Source organism: Hemiscyllium ocellatum, chromosome X (assembly GCF_020745735.1).
Source record: "Hemiscyllium ocellatum isolate sHemOce1 chromosome X, sHemOce1.pat.X.cur, whole genome shotgun sequence".
In the NCBI taxonomy this organism is placed as follows: Eukaryota; Metazoa; Chordata; class Chondrichthyes; order Orectolobiformes; family Hemiscylliidae; genus Hemiscyllium; species Hemiscyllium ocellatum.
In genome coordinates, this window is record NC_083453.1 from 15,313,903 (window position 1) to 15,336,040 (window position 22,138).

At 44.8% G+C, this 22,138-nt stretch overlaps 1 protein-coding gene across 4 annotated transcripts in view; it reads left to right on the top strand.

Moving 5' to 3' along the window:
* LOC132805784 (tensin-1-like) overlaps positions 1 to 22,138 on the top strand; it is a 284,100-nt gene that overhangs the window by 162,051 nt on the left and 99,911 nt on the right. For all 4 annotated transcript variants that reach the window (XM_060821037.1, XM_060821039.1, XM_060821038.1 and 1 more), the window contains exon 4: positions 10,582 to 10,626. In XM_060821037.1, the coding sequence (XP_060677020.1) occupies positions 10,582 to 10,626 (45 nt within the window). The remainder of the gene's footprint in view (positions 1 to 10,581; positions 10,627 to 22,138) is intronic.

A 22,138-nucleotide genomic window follows, 5' to 3' on the forward strand; every position in this document is an offset into this window, starting at 1 on the left:
AATCCTCCAACCTTGGCAACATCCGTGTAAATCTTTTCTGAACTCTTTCAAGTTTCACAACATCTTTCCAATAGGAAGGAGACCAGAATTGCACGCAATATTCCAACAGTGGTCGAGCCAATGTCATGTACAGCAGCAACATGACCTCCCAACTCCTGTACTCAATACTCTGACTAATAAAGGAAAGCATACCAAAGTTCACCTGCATCTCCTCCAACCTAGTCTACTGCTTCCAGTGCTCCTGATGTGGTCTTCTCTACATCGGGGAGACCAAACGTAGACAAGGTGTCCATTTCACTGAGTAACTTTGCCAGGCCCAAAATGGTCAGCATGAACTCCCAGTCACCACTTATTTCAATTCCCCCTCTCACTTTCCCTCCAACATGTCCATCCTCAGCCTCCTCCATTGCCGCAATGAATCAGACCCCAAATTGGAGGAACACCACCTCACCTTCCACCTGGGCAGCCTACAGCCTGGAGGACTTAACACAGAGTTCTCAAATTTCAAATAACTTTCCCACCCATCCCCTGGCTGTCTTTCCAGCCCCGCCTCCTCCCTTCCATTCCATTTATCGACCCTTCCTTACAGCTACCAACTGGATTCATCCCTCCCATCGACCAACCAGGTCGTACCCATTACTTGTGTTCACCTATCACTACCTCACCATGTGTGCTACTCTCCCCACTCCTCCCTGCACCATCCCCAACCACCCCCCTCCCACACCTTTATATGTACCTCCCCATACCCCTTCATCTCGTTCTGAAGAAGGGTTATACCTGAAACGTTGACTTCTCCACCTCCTGATGCTGCTGGCTTGCTGTGTTCTTTCAGCCTCTTGTTTGGCTACTTTGGATTTCAGCATCTGCAGTTTTAAAAAATTTCTTTCTCTAACCCCATAGCTGTCGCTGTTTGCCATCACCGCAAAGCAGGAAGAAATCATGCCTTGTCACGTATTAAGCAGATTAACCGACTGTCAAAGATTGATTACACACGTTCAGCGTACCCTTTACTGGTCTTGGCATGCATACACTTGCCCAAAAGCAGCAAAAGCCCACATGCATTTCTGCAATTAATCCCTCACCATCTGTTATTTTGACTTTGTTCAATCACTGGTGTTTTTTTTGTCAGATATCATGCTCTCCAGCAATGTGTCAAAAACACCTCAATCAGGGTTGTTTTGACGATGAGTTGTTGAGCAAGCCTCTCTTTCTCAGAAAGACTTTTGATGAGGGTCTGAAGCCCACCACAAGGTTCCTGGAAAAGATTGAAAACAACTCAAATGATAAAGTAAATCAAGAAATGTGAAAGCCATAGATTGTTTATTCGTCCTGTGAGAAGCCAATCTTCTTCTGGCCTCTCAGAAGAAACTTCAAGTACAATAAGGATAAAATACACTGACCGTTGGCACAGTTAAAACAGCAGAAAAAGAAATGTCTTATGTTAAATGTTAAAGGGGAAGGGATGGTGCAGTTAGTGGGACTGTCACTGAGCTAGTAACCAGAATACCAGACTACTTCTATCGTTTTAACCCTTACTCACCATTTGAGTGGTGACCATGAGACCATTGTCAATTGTCTGAAAAGCCCATCTGGTTCATTAACATCCTTTAGGGAAGGAAATCTACCAGTCCTACCTGGTATGGCCGATGTGACTCCAGACCTACAGCAATGTGATTGACTCTTAAACTACCCTCTGAGCAATTAGGGATGGGTAATAAATGCTGGCCCAACGACGTGCATATTCTGTGAATGAGAAAGAGACTACATTTCTATACCGCCTTTGACATTGTCTCAAGGTGCTTTACAGCCAATTGAGTACTTTTGAAGTGTAGTTCCTATTGTGCAGCAACTGAAGTCATGGTAGTGCATCCCTGAGGCAGAGAATTGCATGGATAGCACATTTAGAGAGGTGGTCACATTGTAAGTTAGACACAAGCAGATAAGGAATGAGTGGCCGTCAGACAGTCCAGGAGAAACAGACAGGCAGTGCAGGAGTCTCCAGAGGTCCAGCTCACTAACCGGGTTTCTGTTGTGAATATGGGTGATGGATAGTCAGAGGAGTGCCACAAGAGGTGGCTCAGCTATACAGGAGGGGGAGAAGAGCAAAAGGGCAGTACTGATGGGGAGGATTCTTTACTTAAGGGAACACACTGGTGTTTTTGCAGCTGTTGATTTGACTCTCTGGTGTGTTGTCTCCCTGATGCTTGGCTCAAAGTTGTCACAAAATGGTTGCAGGAATGTTTTCTGGAGGAGACTGAACAGCCAGAGGTCATGGTCCACATTGGTACTAATGACATAGGTAGGATTGGGGAGATGGTTCTGATTAATCCAGTGTAAGAATAATCAGCTGGCAGAGAGCCACCTTCAGTGGAGCATGAACAAAGCTTGGCCAGATGAACCTAAAGCAAAGACTGACATCAAAACAGCTGTAGAATAATAAACCATCAGAGAGATGGTTTGGGCACAGTTGATGATATATTCCCCTCAAAAGGGCAGGGTAGATCAATCAAATCCAGAGATAGAAATAAATCTGAAAAAGAAAAATGTGCTTATGACAGGTATAGGGCTTAAAATTGATAAGGATGAGGTATTTAATAAGGTGTCAATATTTAAAGATGATAAGGCACTAGGTCAGGATGAGATGCATCCAAGGATGTAGAAGAAAACCAGTGTGGAAATTCCAGAGGCACTGACAATCTTTCAATCTTCCCTGGAGTTGGGTGATAGTGGAGGACTGGAGAATTGTAAATGTTATGCTCTTGTTCAAGAAAGGTGATAACAATGAGCCCAGAGATTTCAGATCCGTTGGTTTAATGTCAGTGATAGAAAGCTTCCAGAACCAATTATTTGGGATTGATTAAGAGTGACATGGAAAAGTGTGGATTGATTCGAAGAGTCAACATGAATTTGTTAGGGAAAATTGTGTCTAATTAACTAACTGGAGTTTTTTTTTGTAAAACAGGGTACAGAGATGGTTGATGAGGGCAAGGCCATTGATGTGGTGTACATAGACTCCTGAAAAGCACTTGATACAGTGCAACAGGTTTGTGAGGAAAATTATAGGTCATGGAATATAAGGGATAGGGAACATAGCTCAGGATAGGAAACTCAGCATAATGATTCATGGATATTTTTCATGGGTATATGAATAGGAAGGGTTTAGAGGGATTTGGGCCAGGTGCTGGCAAATGGGACTCGATTAGGTTGGGATGTCTGGTCGGCATGGATGAGTTGGACCGAAGGGTCTGTTGCTGTGCTGTACATCTCTATGACTCTGAGGTAGGACCAGTAAAATAGAGAGACAAAACACTTGCAATGGGGCTAAAGGATTGGATGTTACAGGTGAATCATTGCACTAAAGCTTAAAGTGTGGGTTTTCAAATGTATAGATTCCCTACAGTGTGCAAACAGGCCATTCAGCCCATTAAGTCCCTCCAAAGCTCATCCCACCCAGACACCCCTTATCATTTCCCATGGCTAATCCACCTAACCTGCACATCCTTGGACTGTGTGAGGAAACCCACACAGAGACTGGGAAAATGTGCAAACTCCAAACAGACAGTTTTTAAAAATTCATTCACAGGATGAGGGCATTGCTGGCTAGGCCATCATTTATTGCTACCCCTTGTTGTCCTGAGGGCAGCTAAGAGTCAGACACATTGCTGTGGGCCTGGAGTCCCATGTAGGCCAGATGAGGTAAAGATGGCGGATTTCCTTCCCTAAAGGGCATTAGTGAACTAGATAGATTTCTCCAACAATCAACAATGCATTCATGGTCATCATTGGACTCTGAATTCCAGATATAGTTACTGAATGTAAATTCCACCATCTACTGTGTCACGATTCAAACCCAAGTCCCCAAAACCTTGCCTGGGTTTCTGGATTAACAGTTCAGCAATAATACCACGAGGCATCACCCCTCCTCTGAGGCTGGAATCAAGTGAGGCAGCAGTGCTAACCACTTAGCCACCGTGCTGTCCCTGCAGCATCCAGGAACTATTGTTTATTACTCAGTGAAGGTCCAGCTATTGATATCTGTTATAAGAGCTACTGGTCTCGTGGTTTACAGTGTGATGTGGAAATTCCATCAAGATGAGAGAATTCTTGATGCTGCTCCTAACGTATTTTTATTCTGTAAGAACTAAAGCACTTTAAACTTAAATATTCTGTCCCTCCACCATTGGTGTACAGTGATAGTAGTGTATACTACATACAAGATGCACTACAGCAATGCACCAAGGTACCAGGGTCCTTCAACAGCACCTTCCAAACCAGCGACCTCTGCCAACTAAGAAGACAAAAGAAGCAAACATATGGTAACACTACCACTATCACCTCCAAGCCATACACTATCCTAACAAGGAAATATATTTGTCATTCTATCACATTCACTGGGTCAAAACCCTAGAACTTCCGCCCCCCGCCCAGCAGCATTGTAGGTGTCCTTATATAGAATGGACTGCGGTGCTTCAAGAAGGCAGCTCACCACCACCTTCTCCATGGCAGTTAAGGATGGGAAATAAATACTGGCCAAGCCAGTGATGCGCACATCCCATAAAAGAATTTTTAAAAATAACATGCAGCGGAGATGGAAATTTGCAGTTAATGACTGCATAATGATTGTTCAATAAACTTCAAGTCACCCTGCATGGTAAAAGTCAGTGTGAGTGACAGTTGAGATTAGTAGCAGCAGTATCAGGAACAAATGTAAAACAGAAAACAAAATAAACCTTTCAGCTGTTTTGTCACTAGCATATTTATGACCCTATTACCAAGCCATCCACTGATAAGTGAATTAAAAAAGGTTAAGGGATTTTTTTTTGCTTGGGGGGAGAAAATCTTGAACCATTTACTTAATATATTATTGAGGATTACAATGAGCTGGAATGAGTTTAGGCACTAATTACTCTCTGGTTTCTCTTGAGTTCAGCTGTCATGACATAGCTTGAGTGAAATTGCTGCTTTATAAATCACAGACATGCATCTCTGCCTGGTAACAAACTCAAAGTGCAATTGATGATTCCAATCTGGAATATTGTTTTTCATTCCTTCCCCTGGAGAAGTTCTTATTTCACATGAAAAGTAAAGTTTCAAGGCCTGGACATGAAGGTCCTTGTAATTTACAAATGTACCGTGATTAATTTCACTGTTAGTTTTTGGAGGGGTTTATGTTTCCAGGAAACATATTCGGTACAACTCACAGGACAAAATTAAATGAAGTGCAATGTTTGGGGGTGTCACAAGAGTGAAGGGACAAACACATAAACAAACATGGGAGTAGGAGTAGGCCAACTGCGCCCCCCCCCCCCCAAAAATGTGCTCTGTCATTCAATATGATCATGGCTGATCTGACCCTGGCCTCTTTTTCATTCCACATTGCCACCTACTGCCAGTAATCTTGGTAAAATTGGAAGAACTACAGATGCTGGAAATCAACAACAAGAACAGAAATAGCTGCAAAGGCTCAAAAGATCTGGCAGCATTTGTGGAGAGGAATCAGAGTTAACATTTCAGGTTCAGTGACCCTTCCTCAGAACTGATAGTAGCTAGGAAAAAGTTGGTCCTTATGCAGAAGATAGGGTTTGGGGGGGGTGGGAGGTGGGGGTTGAGGTAAGGAGTAAACAATAGATAGAGATAGAGCCCAAAGAGAGAGAAGAACCGTTGGACAGACAAAGGAGTGGATAACAATCAGCCTAGGAGAATGAATAGCTAACAATGGACAATCAGTGGCTAATGATGGGTGCTGTGTAATAGCAGACCACATGATAACAAGTGAAAATGCGTTGCTGGTTAAAGCACAGCAGGTCAGGCAGCATCCAAGGAATAGGAAATTCGACGTTTCGGGCATAAGCCCTTCATCAGGAATTCCTGATGAAGGGCTTATGCCCGAAACGTCGAATTTCCTATTCCTTGGATGCTGCCTGACCTGCTGTGCTTTAACCAGCAACGCATTTTCAACTGTGATCTCCAGCATCTGCAGACCTCATTTTTTACCCACATGATAACAAGGCCTGGTGTGTGAAAGCTGGGGTAAGGACAGTTCAACACATCACCTTGTTCCCTGGCCAACATCTCTGTCTCAGGCTTGCGGCAGCGCTCCAGCAAGGCTCAGTGCAAGTGGAAGAATAGCACCTCATTTTCCATTTGGGAACTCTACAGCCTTCTGGGGTCAATATCGAGTTCAACAATGTTAGGATTTGAGGCACCTTCTCCCATGTCCTTATCCCAGCCCCTACACACCAGGCCTTGTTATCCACCAATGGTGAAACAATTAAAATTGGGGATGCTAAAGAGGCCAGAATTTGAGGAGCGTAGATACCCTGAAGGCATATGGGTCTAGAGAAGATTATAGAGACAAGAAGTGAGGCTATGGAAGGATTTGAAAACAAGGTTAGGAATTTTAGGTCACAGTCCTGGGTGAACAAGAATCTGTATCAGTTAGGATACAGCAGCAGAGTTTTGAATGGACGTTCTTGGAGGGTGGAAGATGCGTTATTATACATTGCATTAGTCAACTCTGGAGGTAACAAAAGCGACCTGGACAGGAGTTTTTAAGGGTCTTCTTTCAATGATGATATGAAAGTCAAGTGAGGTGGAGAGAATCAGACATAACACAATTAGCTGAAAGAGCTCTCTGTCTGCGTTTAATTTCCATTTTATTAAAGCCCTGTAGATAGAAGGACAAAGTTCTATAAACAGAACACAAGTGTTTATTCTGTCAAACTTCTCAGCAGCTATTGAATTAAATCAAAGTGTTGACAGCCCAAAAGAAGAAAAATATTTGAGGTACATCATGCCTGAGTCAATGATTTGAGTAAATGTGCCAAATTAATTTGAATGTTGGCCTGCTCTTAATGTTTGAAAATGAATTCAGGAGATGTGGATGCCATTGGCTGGGTTAGCTTTTCTTGCCCTTTCCTAGTTGCCCTTGAGAAGGTGGTGGTAGGCTGCCTTCTTGGACTAGGTTAAAAACAAGGGCTGCAGATGCTGGAATCCAGACTCTAGATTAGAGTGTTGCTGGAAAAGCACAGCAGTTCAAACAGCATCCGAGGAGCAGGAAAATCGACGTTTCGGGCAAAAGCCCTTCATCAGGAATAGAGACAGACTGCCTGCAGGGTGGAGAGATAAATGAAAGGAGGGTTGGGGTGGGGAGAAAGTAGCATATAGTACCATAGGTGAATGGGGGTGGGGATGGAGGTGATAGGTCAGAGAGGAGGGTGGAGTGGATAGGTGGAAAGAAAATAGGCAGATAGGACAAGTCATGGGGACGGTGCTGAGCTGGAAGTTTGGAACTGAGGCGAGGTGGGGGAAGGGGAAATGAGGAAACTGGTGAAGTCCACATTGGTGCCCTAGGGTTGAAGTGTTCCGAGGCGGAAAATGAGGCGTTCTTCCTCCAGGTGTCAGGTGGTGAGGGAGCAGCGGTGAAGCAGGCCCAGGACCTCCATGTCCTTGGCTGAGTGGGAGGGGGAGTTGAAATGTTGGGCCACAGGGCGGTGGGGTTGATTGGTGCGGGTGCACCTCCATCCCCACCCCCACTCACCGATTGTACTCTATGCTACTTTCTCCCCACCCCCACCCGCCTCTCATTTATCTCTCCACCCTGCAGGAACTCTGCCTCCATTCCTGATGAAGGATTTTTGCCCGAAACGTCGATTATCCTGCTCCTCGGATGCTGCCTGACCTGCTGTGCTTTTCCAGCACCACTTGAATCTAGAATCTGCCTTCTTGGACTGCTGCAGTCCATTTGGTGCAGGTTGATCCGCAATGCTGTTAGGTAGGCTGCTGCAGGATTTTGACCCAGCAACACTGAAGGAACAGCAATAAAGTTTGAAGCCAGGATAGTGATTCAGATGTGGTGCTTAATTCTGCATCTGGTGTCTTTAAACAGGGCAGAGGTCAATGCTTTTGCTTCACACCCAGAAAATCTGTGCCACCAGTGACTCTCCATGGTGCTTTGCTGGTCCTCTTCCTAAGGTGATTCCACCTAGCTTTATAAGCATTTTTAGAGACGTTTCTTTCCAAAGTTTAACCCCATGTATCACCTGAATGACTATCCAGAAACCTTTGACTGTTTCACTGGTTTACCTAAATTCATGGCTGTGATTATCTGAGAAGCAAAGAATTGAAGGACCTGCTGATGAGTTTTGCTCACATGATGTGGGTGGAAGCTTATGTGGAACATGAGCACCGGCACAGGATAGTCGGGCTGAATGGCCTGTTTCTGCACATTGTGTGTTAACAAAATGTCCAATTTTCTGAATGCAAAGAATGACTAACTCGCACTACTCTTAACAATTTGCCTTTACAGTAAGAAACAACATTCAGATTAAGTTGTCTCGTTGCTACTTTAGCAGAGGCATCAACCCACATTAAATGATTACTCTCTTTCGAGCAGAAGAGGAATTTGAACTAGTTTCATTAAACATCCCCACAATAACATCACTCCCAGTCATTTCCAAGCAGGTGTTTTATTCCCAGACCGTACCAGGTCAGTTAGTGGTATATTTGCACCACCTCTGTAATATCACTCCATCCAGCTTATTGCTGAAACCCTTGTCCATGCCTTTTTTTTTACTTCCAGACTCAACAATTCCAATGCACTCTTGGCTGGTCTTCCACATTTTACCCTCTATACACATGAGGCTAGCCAAATATTTGCTGGACTCAAGTGACACACCTAATGCCATTCCCCATGTCCCTCATGCTGACTTATCCACATTGGGTTCCAGTCATGCAATGTCTTGATTTTAAACTTTTCATCCTTGATTTCAAATACCTCCATGGCTTGCTCTCCCAACGTCTAGAATCTCCTCCAGCCATAACCTTCTGAGATATCTGCACTCCATTTATTCTTGCCTCTTCAGCATCCCAATTTTAGTTGCTCCACCTTTGGTGGCCATGCCTTCAGTTGCCAAGACCCCAAGCTCTAGAATTCCCTCCCTCAATCTCTCATTCTTTTTACCTCACTTTCCACCTTTAAGGTACTCCTTAGAACTGACGTTGTTGAGTGAACATTTGGGCATCCTACCTAATGTTTCCTGATGTGCTGGTGTCACACTTTGTTTTACATATGGACGTATTTCCTTGGAGCAGGAGTCGGCCTTTCGACCCCCCCCTCCCCCAATGCCGTTTGGAATTGTAAGAAGGCAATGACAGCTTCCTTCATACATAACATGCTGTGGGTTGTGATTGACCGTTCGTCCTCTCCAAAAGCTTGGTGGCACCAAGGTGTTGTTTCTTGGCTAACAGCTTGCTCTTTGGTGGGCCTGCTGGCTACATCTCTCAACCTTGTTCCCAGACTTTCCACACCATACTGGTGATCCTTGGTGGGAGGATTGCAGAGTGGAGAGGTACAGGTGAAAGGAGAAAGACCCAAGGCCTGTATGTGTCGAGCTTTCCCAGGGAATGGCAATACCAGGCGTGTCACTTCCACTCATCCCGTGGCAATGGTTGGGTCCACATGAATGGAAATCAGCAGAACCAGGACATATAATGTGTCAATCCCTGGATATCTCAGTTTAAAACCTCCCCTGATTTTAGGCAGGATCAGATCATAGGGCTGCTTCAGTCTGCTGTTCAAACAGTTAACAATTTCACGTGTTGGTCTATTGCCACAACACAATTGTTTCTATTTGTACCACCTATCATGTATGGCAGGCAAATTGCATCAGCACATGTGTGCCCGCCATATGCAGTAGCAATAATGATTGAATGGCGTCACATTTGACCCTGAAATGAGCTCCAATCTCATACTCGCATCCTGACAAAGGTAATCTTTTACCACCTGATATTCCTCAACATCATCCCTGTCTCAGCTCATCCGCTACTGTAACCCCTATTCATGCCTCTCTTATGTCTCGGCCTGACTATTCCAATGCACTCCTGGCAGATCTCCCACATTCTATCCTCCATAAACTTGACATCATCCAAAACTTTGCTACAAATTCCACTCCCCTGTTTACCCTTGTGCTCACTGACCTTCAGTGATTCCTGGTTAAGTGATGCTGCAATTTTAAAATTCTGATCTGAATTTCAAATCCATTCAGGACTTTGTTGTGACAGGTCTTATGACTACAATTGGTGTCATAGATTAAAGAGGAGTGGTGAGCCAGGCTTCCTGCTCCTGTTCACATTGGGTGAGGATGGGAGGAAGCTTGCTTGGCTGGTATGGCCTGGGCAGTGCAGTCTGCTATTACATACTGCCTGCATTCAGAGTTGAGTTTGATCCTGGAAGGGATCCCATCACCTATATTCCAGCGAAGAGGAAAGGAAATGAGCAGCAAGTAATGTTTTCAATTTGTGTCCCAAAACTCAGCTGTTTTATCTTTCTTCCCAAGAACACACCCTGTACTGACTTAATAAGGGACTAACTGCAAGGACAGAGTCAATTACACAAGAACACTCGCGTACTGCTAACTGGTAGGGTGGGGATATTTCCCATGGCTCTGTTCATGTTCAGTGTCTGGGATGAAATGATATGTGGAATTGTTGGAATAAGCAGGATGAGCTTGTTGTCCAGCTAATTCTTATTGTTAATTGATTTCCAAATGATCGGACCTTTGCGTTTTTTGTGTTTTTCAGGTAATGAGTATCTGTGTGCCTCCAGCTCCACGGAGCCTGGAACTGGTAAGTACTTTGGCTGCATCTGATGGCAAAAAAAGACCAAAAAAAAGACCTATCTTATGTGACCAGGTGCTTATCAGAAATGGTTGTTAATCCCTGTGTTATTGTTCCTACTCGTGTTACATGAGCATTCGAGAAAGGGCCCTATCCAAGAAAACATATGTCTGCATTAGAAACCATCTGCTTGCCATCTAATCAATGCTCCTCAAACTGATTCATCTTGGACAAGTGGGGTACTAGCAGCTCAGTTATATGAGATGCTGCTCATGACAGAGACATAAATACAGTTAAAATCCACAAGCTGAGCAGTGACAAGCAAGTGATGTTACAACAATCTCTTTCTTTGGGCTCAGTTACATTTTAGTTTGCTGCGTTTTTGTGTTCTCTTTGTCTTTCTCTTCACTTGGAAAGTGATTTCAGTACGCAGAACGAGACTCTGAAACTTGTACTAACAAAAGATTCGGGAAATCTCACTGCTCTATCAGTTACAGCCAACAAGATGACCAGTCCACTCAGTTTGGGTGTTTTATAATTGGTTCCTTTAGAGATTTTCTTAGTAATAGCCTGACGTGAGGAGCACAGGGGGGAAAAATAATTTGATCACACCCACATTTTGAACATATTACGCAGATGTTCTGAATAGGCAAAGAGGCTGGTTGAGTGCAGGAGTGAAAAAGAATAGAAAGATATGCCGATAGGTTTAGATGAAGAGGGACTTGAATCCACAACTTTCTGATTCAAAGGCAAGAATAGAATCCCTACAGTATGGATCCCTACATTTGGCCTATGGAGTCCATACTGACCCTCTGAAGAGCATTCCACCTAGACCCACACCCCATACCCTGTAACCTTACATTTCCCTTGGCTAATCCACCTAACTTGCACATCATTGGCTTATGGGAGGAAACCAGAACACCAAGAGGAAACCCACACAGACACTGGGAGAATGTGCAAACTCCACACAGACAGTCACCCAAAGCTGGAATCGAACCCAAATCTCTGGCACTGTGAGGCTGCAGTGCTAACCACTGAGTCACCATGCCGCCCCCACTGAGCTACAGCCACAACCCACTGAGCCACAGCTGCAACCTGTAAGTGTGAAACTTGGCAGTGTCCGATACAATTGGTCTTGGCTCCTAATTTAAGGTTTGTCAATTTTTTTTTAAATGCATGTATTTTAGTTTCAAAGGAGGCACATCAACCCTTTTTCAGAAACTGATTCTCCCCAAGGATTCCCTGATGGAGATGTCAGTGTGACTTTTTGTGGGAAATCAAAATTTCCATGTAATGTATTCAAACCAGGAGGGACATTTTATTAAAAAGCTGCTTTGTTTTTCTGAGGAAAAGAAATGAACTCAGTTTTGGGGCAGAATCCAGCCATTGTCACTTCATACTTACTGTATATCAGGCTGTCAAACTCAAGCAGCAGGAATCCCGTGTGGCAAGCTTCTGATTGGAAATCATCGAATAGTTCAGCAGAGACTGAGGCCATTCAACCCATTGAGTCTTTTCTGGCTCTTTCAAAGAACAATCCAATCAGTCTCTCTCCCTTTACGCTTTCTCTATCTCTGCATTTTTTTTCGCTTTGACTTTTTTTTATTATTGGCAGTGGGACACAGTTGACACCTGTGACTACAGACTCGATTTGGCCAAGATTCAGGCTGTCAGCAGTTTTAGATTAGATTAGATTCTCTACAGTGTGGAAACAGGCCCTTTGCCCCCCCCCCAAGTCCACACCGGCGCTCCGAAGAGTAACCCACCCAGACCCATTTCCCTCTGACTAATGCACCTAACACTATGGGTAATTTAGCATGGCCAATTCACCTAACCTGCACATCTTTGGACTGTGGGAGGAAACCAGAGCACCCGGAGGAAACCCACACAGACACAGGAGAATGTGCACACTCCACACAGTCGCCTGAGGCTAGAATTGAACCTGGGACTCTGGTGCTGTGAGGCAGCAGTGCTAACCACTGAGTCATCGCCGTGTTTTATAGCAAAAGGGAAGGGAAGCAGTTAAAGCTCACTCTCTACACTACTCTGCTCGTCCAGCAAGGTAACCTGAAAGTGCATCATTTATTCTCTGATGGGATATAGGCAAAGCCAGCAATTTTTGTCTATCCCTAACTGCCCGTGAACTGAGTGCCTGGTAAAAGGGCACTTATGAGTCAACTACACTTCTACCACATGTTAGTAGACTGGATCAGATTTCCATTCTCTAATAAACATCAGTGAGCCAGATGGATTCTTACGTCATTCAATGATAATTTCTCAGTCATTATGACTGAGATTAGCTTTCAATTTCAGATTTATTAACTAAATTTAAGTTGCACCTGCTGCCATGATGGGATTTGAACTCATGACCTCAGAGCATTAGCTTGGCCCTCTGGATCACTCAGCTAGCAAACCATTATCACCAAACCAGTTAACCTGATCCTTACTGGTGATTGTGATTCACTGGTGAATCTGATTACTTTGGTCATTTGGAGAAATGTGAGCTGTTTTACTTCGGCAGTTGTTGGGTGAGAGGAATCGCCTTAAGTAATCAGCAGCAGTCTCCAGTAAAACGAATACGTGTCTGTGTGGCCAACAATTTATTGGCGGCTGAAGCCAGACTCAACGTTCACCAAAGCATGGCAATGGTTAGAGAAAGTGGTTCATTACATCTTCTCAAGGGCCTCGAAGGTAATAAATTCTGACCCCGTAAGTGATGCTCACATCCTGTAAATAAATACATTTGAGAAAAACTGGGCACAGTATTCAAATTGGGAACTGACCAGTTCGATGGCTTCCTTGACCTGTTTTAGTTTTATATTTCAGCGTTCAATTTGCTTTTTTGAATGCAACCTGTGCCTGAGTGTACTTCTGTACCCACATTAAAAATAGGAACATTTGTAGGCCAATTGACCACTCAAACCTACTTCCATTCGGTCAGATCATGGATGATCTCCACTTTCTGCCCAACATGGGCTCCTGATCTGACAATGTCGTAAATCTCTCCCCTCGGCCCCTTCCTACCTCTGTAATCTCCTCTAGCCCTAAAACCCTCTAAGATCTCTACAATGTTTGAAGTCTGGACTCTTGTGTATTCCCAGTTTCCATTGCTCCATGTCGGCGGCCATGTCTTCTGCTGAGGCCTTCAGCCCTGATATTCCATCCTTATCCTCTCTGCCTCTCTCTCCTCTTTTAAGTTACTTCATAATTCCTCCATCCTTTACCTCTCTTAATATTTTCTTATGTGGCACAGTGACAAGTTTTTGTTTGTGCTGCTGTTAAGCATCTTGGGATGTCTTACTATGTAAAATGTATTATATAAATGCAAGTTATCATTTGTTATTTTGTCCCATAGTTAAATAATCAGGACATCTTCTCTTGCTAGTGACTCAAGAAACTCGTGTGAGACTTGAGTTCGGGCCTGCCCTGTGGGTAGAACACAACGGAGGGACAGTTGAATTAAGCTGGCGATTTTCCAATTAGCCCATGTTCCTTTGATCCAGCTAACATTAGAGGCAGACTTGAATCCAACTTTGAATCCAAGTGTGTTCTGAAAGTCAAGGCATTTTTTCTTCAACAGCTTTCTTTCCAGAGCTAAACCTTTTTGACTCAGGAAGCAGCAGTCTAATTTTTAACTTACATAGTGAGCTGCCATCTCATTCAATCCTGCAGTAACCATCCCATTTTTAGCTAGAGCACACTTCAGAGATCAGCAAAGGCTTAAAAAAAAGCCTCCAAACAGCAGCTGCCTACTCAGTGAGCATAATGTTTCCATTCTCCATGCCATCTGTATTGGCAGTCAGATACTGAAAGCAGGAGGTGACCTTCGTTAAAAGTTTAACTGTCAACAGCTTTTGCGATTCAGTTCTAGGCGTAAAGGAGAAGAGAAAAGTACTCTCAAATTCATCTCCTTTTGGGACATGGGGAACAGAGTAGGAAGAATACCAGCTATATCTCATCCTTAATCCCCATAGTTATAGTGTGAAGCAAGTGGGTCATTTGTTGTCTCCATTTGGAGTGTTTGTGCCTCAGAACTCAGAAGTTGCTTGTTCAAGGCCTCAATGGAAAAAGTGGAACTAAAACCTGGTCCAGTTCCCTGCATCCTGTGTTACCTGGCCTTGTGGATGATACACCATTTATGCTTTAGCTTATATGTAGTATGAGGGAAGCAGTGAAGTTTGGTCTCAGAACTTGAAGTTGTTTTGTTTCACTTGTTGATCTACCTGGCAAAGGTAATCACACACACATCTTGTCGACACCCAACTGAATGCAAGAATGTGCATTATAGAGTCATAGAAGTTTACGGCATGGAAACAGACACTTCGGCCCAACTTGTCCATGCTGCCCACTTTTCACAATTAATCTTGTTCCATTTGTTTGAGTTTGGTCCATATCTCTCCATACCTATCCCATCCATGTACCTCTCTAAACATTTCTTAAATGCCAAAATTGTATTCGCCTCTACCACTACCTCTGGCAGCTTGTTCCAGACCCTCACCATCCTCTGTGTGAAAAATTGCCCCTCTGGACCCTTTTGTGCTTCTCCCCTCTCACCTTAAACCCATGCCCTCTAGTTTTAGACTTCCCTACCAGGGGGAAATACTGTTGGCCATCGACCTTATCTATGTCTCTCATGATTTGGTAGACCTCTATGAATGTTGCCTCTCAGTCTCCTCAGCTCCAGCAAACATGCCAAAAGCTGCCTTCACAACTTTCACCACCCTGCCTACCTGTGACTCCACTTTCAAAGAGTTATGAACATGTCCCCATAGGTCTCATTGTTCTGTAACACTCCCCAGGGCCCTACCATTGTAAGTCCTGCCCTGGTTTGACCTACCAAAATGCAACACCATAACTTTATCTAAATTAAGTAAGTGAACAATCTGCTCAGCACCACTCCTCAGTTTCCTTTGCTCATAGACATCACTCGGCCACACATCTGCCAACTGATGGAAATCCACAGGCTGGTCGAAATTATCCGTGCTGCCCCTCACTTCCCCACACCATGATAACCTGTTGAACCTACCTGTCTTCTATCTTTGCAAAATGGAGCAGCGTTTTTGAAAAATATCCACCAGCAGATATCACTTCGATCAAGGAACAGGAAACACAGGAAGTCATTGACAAGTTTCTTGTGACAAACCCCATCTGCCATCATTATTGAGGAGTGTACCCTGGAACTAATCACCTTAAACTGGGAGTACGTTCAGGGAACATAGTTGGGTGGAACTGAGAAAACAGAAAGGTGTGGTCACCTTATTGGGATTATATTATAGACCACCCCAACAGTCAGCAGGAAATTGAGAAACAAATTTGTAAGGAGGATCTCAGTTATCTGTAAGAATAATAGGGTGGTAATGGTAGGGGATTTTAGCTTTCCAAATATTGTCTGGGACTGCCATAGTGTTAAGGGCTTGGATGGAGAGGACCTTTCTAAGTGTGTATAAGAAAATTTTCTGATTCAGTATGGGGATGTACCTACTAGAGAAGATGCAAAACTTGACCTACTCTTGGGAAATAAGGCAGGGCAAGTGACTGAGGTGTCAATGGGGGAGCACTGTGGGGCCAGTGAGCATAATACTGTTAGTTTTAAAATACGGTTGGTTCTGCTATAATGCGTGTTCCTTCAACGCAAATTGACGATAACACGTTTGAAGAATTTAGACCATTATTTGTAGAAAGTGAACTTTCCTTACCTGTATTGGCTATAACGTGATTTCAGCCCCATGCGTTTATATGGTGCTGCTATTATGCAATTTCCTTGTAACGTGGGATTGCATGGGAATGGAACTATCACATTATATCAGAACAGACTGTAGTGATGGAAAAGGATAGACTGGATCTAAGAGTTAAAGTTCCAAATTGAAGGAAGGCCGATTTTGATGATATAATAACGCAAGAACTTTCAAAAGTTGATTGGGGCAGATGTTTCAGATAAAGGAACGGCTGGAAAATGGGAAGCCTTCAGAAATGAGATAGTGAGAGTCCAGAGATCGCATGTACTTGTTAGGGTGAAGGGCAAGGCTGATAGGTATAGGGAATGCTGAATAACTAGTGAAATTGAGCTTTTGGTCAGGAAAAAGAAGGAGGCATGTGTCACATACAGACAACCGAGATCAAGTGAGTCCTTCGAAGAATATAAAGGCAGTAGGAGTGAACTTAAGAGGGAAATCAGGAGGGCAAAAAGGGGACATGAGATAGCTTTGGCAAATAGGATTGGGGGGAATCCACAGGGATTGGACAAATACATTACTGTCAAAAGGGCAACTAGGGAGAGAATAGGCCCCCTTAAAGATCAGCAAGGCCGCCTATGTGTGGAGCTGCAGGAGATGGGGAAGATACTAAACGAGTATTTTACATCAGTGTTTTCTGTGGAGAAGGATATGGAAGATATGGAATGTGGGGAAATAGATGGTGACACCTTGCACAATGTCCATATTACAGAGGAGGAGGTGCTGGACAGCATATAACGCAAAAAAATGGATAAATCCCCAGGATCTGATCAAGTATACCCTAGAACTCTGTGGGAAGCTAGGGACTGCTGGGCCCCTTGCTGTGAGATATTTGAATAATCGATAGTCACAGGTGAGGTGTCGGAAGAGTGGAGGTTGGTGTACGTGGTGCCACTATTTAAGAAAGGTGGTAAGGAAAAGACAGGGACCGATGAGCCTGACATCGGTGGTGGGCAAGTTGTTGGAGGGAATCCCGAGAAGCAAGATTTACATGTATTTGGAAAGGCAAGGACCGATTAGGGATACTCAGCATGGCTTTATGCATAGGAAATCGTGTCTCAAGAACTTGGTTGAAGTTTTTGAAGAAGTAACAAAGTGGATTGATAAGAGCAGAGCGGTGGGCATGATCTCTGCATACAACGTAATCGACGATGCCCTCCACCGCATCTCCTCCACTTCCCGCTCCTCCGCCCTTGAGCCCCGCTCCTCCAACCGCCACCAAGACAGAACCCCACTGGTTCTCACCTACCACCCCACCAACCTCCGCATACAACGTATCATCCGCCGTCATTTCCGCCACCTCCAAACGGACCCCACCACCAAGGATATATTTCCCTCCCCTCCCCTATCAGCGTTCCGCAAGGACCACTCCCTTCGTGACTCCTTCGTCAGATCCACACCCCCCACCAACCCAACCTCCACCCCCGGCACCTTCCCCTGCAACCGCAGGAAATGTAAAACTTGCGCCCACACCTCCACACTCACTTCCCTCCAAGGCCCCAAGGGATCCTTCCATATCCGCCACAAGTTCACCTGTACCTCCACACACATCATCTATTGCATCCGCTGCACCCGATGTGGCCTCCTCTATATTGGTGAGACAGGCCGCTTACTTGCGGAACGCTTCAGAGAAGACCTCAGGGACACCCGGACCAACCAACCCAACCACCCCATGGCTCAACACTTCAACTCTCCCTCCCACTCCACCGAGGACATGCAGGTCCTTGGACTCCTCCACCGGCAGAACATAACAACACGACGGCTGGAGGAGGAGCGCCTCATCTTCCGCCTGGGAACCCTCCAACCACAAGGTATGAATTCAGATTTCTCCAGTTTCCTCATTTCCCCTCCCCCCACCTTGTCTCAGTCGGTTCCCTCAACTCAGCACCGCCCTCCTAACCTGCAATCTTCTTCCTGACCTCTCCGCCCCCACCCCACTCCAGCCTATCACCCTCACCTTGACCTCCTTCCACCTATCCCACCTCCATCGCCCCTCCCCCTAGTCCCTCCTCCCTACCTTTTATCTTAGCCTGCTTGGCTACTCTCTCTCATTCCTGATGAAGGGCTTATGCTCGAAACGTCGAATTCTCTATTCCTGAGATGCTGCCTGGCCTGCTGTGCTTTGACCAGCAACACATTTTCAGCTGTGATCTCTTTGCACTTCAGTGAAGCATTTAACAAGGTTCCTCATGAAGGACCGGTTAGCAAGGTTAGATCACATGGAATACAGGGAGATCTAGTTATTTGGAGACAGAACTGGCTCGATGGTAGAAGACAGGGTGGTGGTGGAGGGTTGTTTTTCAAACTGGAGGCCTGTGACCAACAGTGTGCCACAAGGATCGGTGCTGGATCCATTGCTTTTCGTCATTTATATAAGTGGTTTGGATGTGAACATAGGTATGGTTAGTAAGTTTGCAGATGACACCAAAATTGGAGGTGTATTGGACAGTGAAGAAGGTTACCTTAGAGTACAATGGGATCTCGATCAATGGGCCGAGGAGTGGCAGGTGGAGTTTAATTTAGATAAATGGGAGGTGCTGCATTTTGGAAAGGCAAATTTGGCAGGACTTATACACTTAATGGTAAGGTCCTGGGGAGTGTTGCTGAATAAGAGACCTTGGAGTGCAGATTCTTATTTCCAAGAAAATGGAGTTGCAGGTAGGGAGGATAGTGAAGAAGGTGTTTGGTATGCTTTCCTTTATTGGTCAATGCATTGAGTACAGAAGTTGGGAGGTCATGTTGCGGCTGTACAAGACATGGTTAGGCCACTTTTGAAATACTGCCTGAAATTCTGGTCTTCCTGCTATCAGAAGAATGTTGTGAAACTTGAAAGTGTTCAGAAAAGGCTTACAAGGATGTTGCCAGGGTTGGAGGATTTGAACTATAGGGAGAGGTTGAATAGGCTGGGGCTGTTTTCCCTGAAGCGTTGGAGGCTGAGGGGTGACCTCATAGAGGTTTATAAAATCATGAGGAGCAAGGATAGGATAAATAGACAAGGTCTTTTCCTTGGGTTGGAGGAGTCCAGAACCAGAGGACATGGGTTTAGGTGAAGGGGGACAGATATAAGAGGGACATAAGGGGCAACTTTTTCACACAGAGGGTGGTGCGTGTATGGAATGAGCTGCCAGAGGAAGTGGTGGAGGCTGGTACAATTACAACGTTTAGAAGGCATCTGGATAGATATATGAATAGGGAGGGTTTGGAGGGATATGGGCCAAAAGCTGGCAAATGGGACTAGATTTATTTAGGGTGTTTGTTCGGGCATGGACACGTTGGACCAAAGGGTCTATTTCCGTGCTGTACATCTCTATGATTCTGTGATTCTAAGTGAGGAGGCGATTATTTGGCTTTGGTGATTTGCATTTGCTCAGTCAATAAATTACTTATTGACATTCCAATTTATTTTTTGTTTATTTCATTTCCTTTTGGTTATGCTGGTGAGTTTTTGTCGAATGTTTTTTTGTAATTCTGCCCTTGTACATTGTTGAGAAATAAATTGATTCCACCTGTTATGTTCAGTACAAGGTGAAGTGGTCAATTAACTGGAACAGTCTCTCCTGGCTTAACAGTCGCATTGTCTTTCAGTTTTACCTCGTGAACACTGCATTCTGGTGCAGGGTTGTGATTGAAATGTGAACACGGGGGCTGAAGTTTGGCAAAATAAATAGTACACAGGTGAGAGTTTCAGGAAAGGAAGCAGACTGTGTACATAAATATATTTGATCAGCTGAGGTCTGTTTGCTGTGCAAATGACGTGAAGAAACATCAACAGAGTAAAACAGGTTATTCATAAAACACTTCAATAACAGGGGCAGTATCCTTTCCCTTATTTACAGAAGCAGTCAGCTTTGTATCCATCATCATTACCTGTAATTAAAAGCTGTTTTCCCTCAAAATTAAATAGAACCAGAAGCTGTCTTCAGCTGCATCTGGGTATTTTGTTCATAAATACAATAAATGAACCGTTCTTTCACTTCCATCACCTTTTGATGATTGACCAATTTCTACTTTGAATGGAAGGCTAATTTTCACTGTGTTTGCAGTGCAGAGGTAGAACTGCCACAACCCCTTTTTCCCACCCGTTCACTCTGACTGGGTTGAATTCTCACCGGCTCCTTTTGATCAGGTGGGCTTGCTCAATGTGTGATACCTGTCCAGGAGATTGGCCACAGGAAACCAATTGGGCTCTTTTTAGACAGGGGCTCCATGCGTCTGTAGAATTGGTCACAGTACATTCTGTAGCTCCATTGTGGCCAGTCTGGGTGCTAGGGAAATCACGGCTGTGGACATGGACAGCCACCAATCAGGGGTCTGGGCACTTCTCTCTGGTGCTACCTAGTCAGGTCGTGTGTGTGTGTGTGTGTATAAAAGATTCTAGGAGCTAGTCATAGGGATGGGGACTGCAGGTTGGGTGGAAAGCATGAATTTGAAGGGAGTCGTATGTAAGGGTGCTCCTCCATGGTCAGGAACAGCCTGGTTTCAAGGGGGGACATGGTATGGTCACCTTGTATGCTAGGGAATGGGGCGGTGGGGCGGCAATGGGTGGGCTGGTGCAGGCTCATGTAGATGGTTTGGGTAGGGACCTGGGCTCACAGGAAGGACTATCACGAAGGGGATATGGATGTTAGGAGCCTCACCATCACATAGAGACAGAAGCTGGAAGCCTTTAGTTGAAGTGTGTTCAATGTTGCCTTCCATTGTGCTGGAAATTGAAACCACACAGTGGGGAAGAAAATAGCCAAAACCACACAGGGCATGGGAGTGATGTGTCTCAAACTGCATGTGGGGGTGGGGGGGAGCTGCTGATGTGAAGACAATTAGAGGGCAACAACATTACCCACAGAACCATGCACTGTACAGAATATAGATCTGCAGACCCCCTAAATCCATCCTAAGGCATTGGCTTGCTCTGTTCTGTACACCTCCCTATCACAGACATTGCTGATCATTCATTCACGTCATCAGTTTTGACCAGAGAGGCCAAGGAAAAAATGTGGATCTTTTACCCCAGCAAAATGCATTGCCCTATAAATGCTTTGTTGAGCTTGCTTCCACATGCTGCAGCAGGCTCTCAACACAGACATCGATCCATGGCATGGACATGACGCTAGGCATCACACCGGCACAGCTACATTTGGATGTAAACAGAGACTTGAATAATTTAATGCAAAGGCAGTCTGTCACAGTGAAGTGCTCATGAGCTGGTGCTCCCAAGCTTTCAAAGTGTAACATTCCCAATGAAGTATCAGTATCTGAGCTGGAGGTGGGTGCGGGAGGCAGCTTCATTGATACTTCCTCTAAGGCTTTGGTTATCTCTTCCCCAGTGGTTGTGGAGAAGACTTGTGGAGCTGGCCATTTCTCTATTGGTTTGTGGACATCTCACCTGCAGGACATGGGAGAGATGGCATCACGACCAATGGTTAGAAATGGTGTCCAGTGAATGACACTGACAACAGGGTTACTGTGAGAGTTGCTGTGGAATGAAGAGTGGGAGTTACATGGTTGATGGGACGTGAACGTCTCAGCGCCTCCTGCAAGGCACAACATCATCGAATAGCTGGTGAGAAGCCTGATGTCGGGCAGCCTTCCACTTCCTCTGTGCCCTATTATGGGCTGTCTTCTCCTGGAATGAGAGAAAAAGAGGGCTTGAGTGAGATGGAAGTGGGCAGTGCAGCTGTTAGTACTGGTGCAAGTGGTGAAAAAATAATGAGATGTCTAGGGTAATTGAGTAGGCACTGTAGAGCCCATACAGTGTTAGTGGTGGGAGAGGTTGAGGGGAATGAGAGTGA